Here is a 6,000-nt window from a genome sequence, read left to right on the forward strand (position 1 = left end):
TTCCCGCGAAGGCGCAGCGTGGTGCCAGGTGTGCACCTGCTCCCAGCTCCTCCTGCCGACCGCCAGGGCCTGCCCCGCCCAGGGCTCTGCTCCCACCTCCTGGGCCACGGGCCAGGCCTGCGCCCGCTGGACGCTGGATCCCGGGTGGCCTGTCCGAAGCCACTGTCCCCACTTCCAGTGCCCCTGCTGTGCATGCCCCTCAGGGAGCTTGGGGGGCTTCCGCCTGCCAGGGGGCTCCTGGCACCTGACCTCTGCCCTTCTCGGAACAGGGAAACCTCTGCACATCAAGCCCCGGCTGTGAGGGGCCAGCCCACGCCTACCTCAGCCCTCAGCGCTGGACAGAAAGGAGGCCACCCCACCGCCACCGCCCCAGGAGGGCCGCCTGCCACAACGCCCTGGGGGCCGCAGGGCCATCGCTCCGCCCCCTGGCTCCCAGCCTCCCTGACCAGCGTGAGCCCAGGCCTCCCCCTCCCTCGGGCTGGGCGCTGCCTGGCCGGCCCCTCTGCACCCCGCACCTCCCACCCTTGGGTCCTCAGCCTCCCACCCAGCGCAGGCCCCCAGCTCCCCGCCCTCTGTGGGTGGGGCAGTGGTGGTCACTGCACCCCCAGCCTCACCCAGGACTCCCGTCTGGGCACGGGGCCACCAGCCAGGCTCCCTGGCGGGCATTTCTGTTCAGCAATAAAGGTTGTCCCATGTCTGCTCGGCTGCCTGCCTGTCGCCATGCCACAGCTCACGGACGGCCGCTGCCCACGGGTCCTCTGGGAGCCCCTGGTGGGACCTGGAGGCCTGCGATTGAGTCGCCCTGGAGGAGGGGAGGGGCTGGCCGCAGACCCCGGAGGTAGAGCTGTGACCACTGTTCTGTCCTCCCACCTGCCCACCAGGCTCTGGACCCGAACAGGGCCAGGCAGGGTAAAGGTGCCCCCCTGCCTGTCCCTCATGGCCACGCCACCGTGACTTGTGGGGAAAGGCCCAGGGGAGCCAGGGGCCATGACTGCAGCTGGCTGGGGTGGGGTCCCCACACCGAGTCCCGCCCGGAGGCCCCTGGGCAGCTCGAGAGTGGCTGGGCCGGGCAGGTCGGGCAGGCTGAGGCGGAGGCAGCTGGCACCTCCCACGCTGCAGGCGTCTCCACAGGGACCCCGAGCCTGGCTGAGGGTGGGGCTCAGCTTGGGGACCTGGGACAGGGACTGAGCACGGGCCTTAGGGTGTTTCCCGTTCCCTGCAGAGGAGGGAGGGGCTCCACCTGGTCTGGGAGCCAGCAGCTCCGCCCGCTGCCTGGAGTTGGGGTTGCTCTGCCTGCCCTCGGCCCAGGTAGAAGGGGCAGCCCTGTCCAGAGCTGGGGACGCAGGCCCCTTGGCCCAGGCCATGCTCTGGGGGGCGGGGGGCGGACTCAGGAGGACCCTGGAGCCCTGCTTCCCCCAGGCCCCCTGCGAGGTGGGGTCTCCGCACCAGCCCCGAAGGTGACGGGAGCCAAGCCGATGGCGGCTGATCCAGCAGCGCAGCGTCTGGTCATTGGTCACGGCCCAGGACCTGCCTGCGTCCCCTCGCCTTCTCCACATGCCCTTGGATGCCCTTGAGCTGTCCTCGAAGGGCGAAGCTTTGGGGCTGCCAGTGGGAGGCCTGGGGCAAAGGGGGGGAAGCCGGGACCCACTGCCCCCGCTGTAGCCCAGCGCCCGGAGCACCAGTCACTGCCTGCAGCCACCATGGAAGGCTCTGGAAGGGCTGGGCCTCAGTGGGAGATACCAGGCCGATGGCCACCTTGAGCCCCAACTCCCTCCCCCCCGCCCCCGACTCCCTGTGACCCATTAGGGGACCTGCTCAGCCTCAGCCTCGGCTGAGCAACATACTAGTCGCGCGTGGACGCCAAGGGGGGATAACGAGGGTGCCCCAGTCACTCTGGGCTCCCCTCGCCAAGAGGCAGGGCGACGAAGATCCTTGGGGATGAAGGTGCAGGTCACCCCCAACCCAGACTAAAGGGGCGCCGCGGGCCTTGGCCAGGAGCAGGCTTTCGCCCGGGAAGGGCCGCGTCCCCTGGCTCCTGCCATCCTCGCTGGGCTGTCCCCTCTCCAGCCGTCCCTGCGCAGCCTCACCTGAGGGGACAGCCAGGAGCAGGCGCCCCCGCCCCCCCAGGCAGGGCAGGCCCGCGTCCAGGAGGCCTGAAGCTGCGCGACCAGCAGAGTGGACCAGGGGTTTGGGGGCCTGCAGCTGCAGAGGAGACTGGGAGCGGCCTGTCTCAGCTCCAAGCTGGTGGGTCCTCGGGCATCTGGGCCTTTGGCCTTGGAGAGGCAAGGTGCCCGGTGGGGCCATGGGCAGGGCAGCGGCCCTGGGCCTGGAGGACAGAGATGACTCCAGATGTGGGTCTGGAGGAGGCATGGACTGGGGAGGGGCACTCCCAGAATGGCAGCGGGCAGGCAGCAGCCTCCCAGGTGGGGCAGGTGCGGCCCTGCAGACACTGTGCCCAGGAGGCATAGCCTGGGGAGGAAGTGCGAGAGGAGAGGCGCGCAGCTTCCTGTCCATGTCCACGCAGGTGGCCCCTCTCAGGAGCTGCCTCCCAGGGACAGACATGCCCTGCCGACCCGCCCTGGCCGCTGGGCAGCACTGTCTGGCGGAGCACGTCACATTTGGGGCAGACTGTAGGGGCAGCTGTCTTGGTGGTCGCTGAGCACAGGCCTCAAGGACCTCGGGGTCTCTGATGGGGGCTCAGCTGGTCCGCAAGGCCGCCCTGGCCACAGCCGCCAGTGTGACCTCTCAGGACAAGGGGAGGCACTTGGGCAGACTGGGGGGGTGGGGGGGTGCCACAGAGCCCAGCGTGATGGGTCCGCGCCCTCAGCTGGAGACCAGGAGCTGGGAGGAGGCCCAGGTGGGCCCTGGGGTTGGGCTTCTCCACCCCAGCACCCTCCTGGGCTTGGGCCCACCCCTGCCTGGCCCAGCAGCCCGGCGCTGAGGGGCAGCCCAGTGCCGGCGCTCTCCCCGCCGACAGGCAAAGGCTTCACTGGACACGGGGCTTTAGGGGCAGCCCAAACCCTGTGATGCTTCTGTCAACCTGTGTCCTGGGGCCCGAACGCCGGGCCCGGGAGCTCCATCCTGCCCGGCGCTGCCTGGCCCTGTCCGAGGAGTCCCTGCCCCCTGCCCTGCCCTGCCCGCCCCGCCCGCAGGGAAGGCAGAGAGGCGCCGCTAACACGGGGCTGGGCCGCCTGTGGCCTATTAGGTGGGTGTCGGCCCCAGTGGAGGGACATTTTTATGATGAATGACAGACGTTCGAACAGAACAGGCACAGCCCTGGTAGCTAGTGCCCAGCACGCGGGGGGCGGGGGGGGGGGCGGGGGGCGGGGGCCGGGGGGGGGGTGGTGGTCGGCCCCTGGCGGCTTCCTGCCCGCGGCCTGCCACACTTTCCTTCTTCTGCATAAACACCGCACTTAACACTGACTTTTTACAAAAGTCATGTAACAGCAGGAGAGAGAATTGGGAGGGGCTCGCTGCTCAGGCCCCTCCCTCACTGACCCTGGGGGGCAGGGGCAGGGACCCCACCCGCTAGGGCGCCCCTGGCTTCACTGCCCTTTCCGCTGTCCGAGCCCTGGGCCACCGACTGCACCTAAACCCCCACCCCACCCCGTGCCCGCCAGGCCCCGCCCCGCACCCCGTCCCCGAGCACCCCCTCCGCGGTCCCCTCCCCACCTGTCCGCACCCCTGGATCCCACCGCCAGGATGAAACTTTGTTGACTGAATTCCCGAAGCCGCCTGAACCGCGCGCTAAAAATAGCCGCGCGCCCCGCGCAGCGCCCGCCAGGCCGGGTGTCACGGCGTCAAGAGGCCGGGAGGTCCCCGCACGGCCACGCCAGCGGCGGGACGCGGCCTCCCGCCAGCCGGGCAGCGCCGGGAAGGGACAGCTGGGTCCCGGCCAGCGGGGCGGGTGGGGACCGAGGCACCAAGGGACACCCTCTGCTCCCGACTCCACGGCCGCCCCGTCGCGGACGCGAGGCCCCAGAGGCCGCGAGCCGGTGCCCACACCCGGCGACCCTCTGCCTCGCGCCCCCGCGCCCTCCGCCGCTGCAGTCCCCCGCGGTGGCCACCAGAGGGCCCTACTCCTCCTCCAGCCCGTGGCCGTCACCACCCCTTCCCACAGCTGTTCCCCGCAGGAGATTGACAGCTGGGATCCGGGTTGCCATGGGGATAGGCAAATGAGGGCGGCGGATCTGGGGCTCTTATTGGCCCGAGGGCGCGCGCCCCTCCCAGGGAGGCGGGCCCGGGTGCCGGGCTCTATAAAAGGGGAGCGCTCGGTGCGGCGCTCGGCCTTGGAGGCGGGGCCGGCCGAGCGTGGGGGGAGCGCGGGGGAGTCCCAGCAGCCCGAGGCGGCGGCCGCCCCGCCACCCGCCCGGCCACCTGCCCGGGCGCCGGCGTGGGGACAGGGGAGGGCGGCTGGCCTGCGCCCGCGGTGACCTGGGCGCGCTCGCGGCCCGAGCCGCCCAAGGACCCGGCTGGCGTGTCCCCGTGTCCCCAGCGGCCGAGACTGAGTTGACTGCGCGCGAAACTTTTACACGCGCGCCTTGGCGCTGCAGCCAGGAACTGGCCGCCCCTGCCACCCGCCGGGACCCAGCGCCCCTGGGGATCGGAGCGGGGGAGAGGCCCGCGGCTCCCCCCCGCCCCACGCCCTCCTTTGGGGCGCAACCGGGCGGGGCCGGGGTCGGGCCCGGGCGATGGCCGCGGAGCTGGCGATGGGCGCCGAGCTGCCCAGTAGCCCGCTGGCCATCGAGTACGTCAACGACTTCGACCTGATGAAGTTCGAGGTGAAGAAGGAACCCCCCGAGGCCGAGCGTTTCTGCCACCGCCTGCCTCCCGGCTCGTTGTCCTCGACGCCGCTCAGCACGCCCTGCTCCTCCGTGCCCTCCTCGCCCAGCTTCTGCGCGCCCAGCCCGGGCGCCGGGGCCGGCGGCGGCGCAGCGGGCGGCGGCGGTGCAGCGCAGGCCGGGGGCACCCCGGGCGCGGCGAGCGGGGGTCCCGGCGCCGTCGGGGGCGCCTCGGGGAAGCCGGCGCTGGAGGATCTGTACTGGATGAGCGGCTACCAGCACCACCTGAACCCCGAGGCGCTCAGCCTGACGCCGGAGGACGCGGTGGAGGCGCTCATCGGCAGCGGCCAGCACGCCGGGCACCACGGCGCGCACCACCCGGCAGCGGCGGCGGCCTACGAGGCCTTCCGGGGCCAGGGCTTCGCGGGCGGCGGCGCGGGGGACGTGGGCGCCGGCCACCCCCACGGCGCCCACCACCACCACGCGGCTCACCACCACCACGCGGCTCACCACCACCACCACCACCACGTGCGCCTGGAGGAGCGCTTCTCCGACGACCAGCTGGTGTCCATGTCGGTGCGCGAGCTCAACCGGCAGCTGCGCGGCGTCAGCAAGGAGGAGGTGATCCGGCTGAAGCAGAAGCGGCGCACGCTCAAGAACCGCGGCTACGCGCAGTCCTGCCGCTTCAAGCGCGTGCAGCAGCGGCACATCCTGGAGAGCGAGAAGTGCCAGCTGCAGGGCCAGGTGGAGCAGCTGACGCTGGAGGTGGGGCGCCTGGCCAAGGAGCGGGACCTGTACAAGGAGAAGTACGAGAAGCTGGCGGGCCGCGGCGGCTCCGGGGGCGCGGGCGGGCCCGGCTTCCCGCGGGCGTCCTCGCCGCCGCAGGCCGGGCCCGGCGGGGCCAAGGGCGCGCCCGACTTCTTCCTGTGACTCGGGCCCGAGCCCGCGCCGCCGCCTCCGGGAGAGGCTTAGACCCCGCGGGCCGGGACTAGGACGCGAGGCCGCCCGGAGTCAGCGCCGCCGCCGTGGGCCAGCCCCGGGCACCCGCTCCCGGCCCGCGGGCGCCAGGCCGGAGGCCCTCCCCGCGCACCTGCCGGGCCGCGGCTCCTCCGCGCGGGGAGCGCAGTGATTTCCAGGAAAGTGGCTCCGGGCCCGACTTCCCCGGGAGCCCCACGTGCACGCCCTCGCTCGTTTCTCCTTCGCCTCCAGTCCTCGCCCT

At 72.5% G+C, this 6,000-nt stretch overlaps 2 protein-coding genes across 3 annotated transcripts in view; both read left to right on the forward strand.

Annotated features, from left to right (window-relative positions):
- The window catches only part of ZC3H3 (zinc finger CCCH-type containing 3), a 42,807-nt gene extending 42,112 nt beyond the window's left edge, over positions 1-695 (forward strand). For both annotated transcript variants that reach the window (XM_081111680.1, XM_081111681.1), the window contains exon 12: positions 270-695. In XM_081111680.1, coding sequence (XP_080967806.1) covers positions 270-301 — 32 coding nt within the window. In that variant the 3' untranslated portion in view covers positions 302-695. The remainder of the gene's footprint in view (positions 1-269) is intronic.
- A 3,996-nt stretch (positions 696-4,691) lies between these two features.
- On the forward strand, positions 4,692-5,711 carry MAFA (MAF bZIP transcription factor A; the record flags this gene model as incomplete). The annotated part of the gene is made up of 1 exon (XM_081111705.1): positions 4,692-5,711. The coding sequence occupies one exon, from the start codon at positions 4,692-4,694 to the stop codon at positions 5,709-5,711; it is 1,020 nt and encodes a 339-aa protein (XP_080967831.1).
- Between the last annotated feature and the right edge of the window lie 289 nt (positions 5,712-6,000).

Source organism: Myotis nattereri, assembly GCF_964212035.1.
Source record: "Myotis nattereri genome assembly, chromosome: 17".
NCBI classification, from domain to species: Eukaryota; Metazoa; Chordata; class Mammalia; order Chiroptera; family Vespertilionidae; genus Myotis; species Myotis nattereri.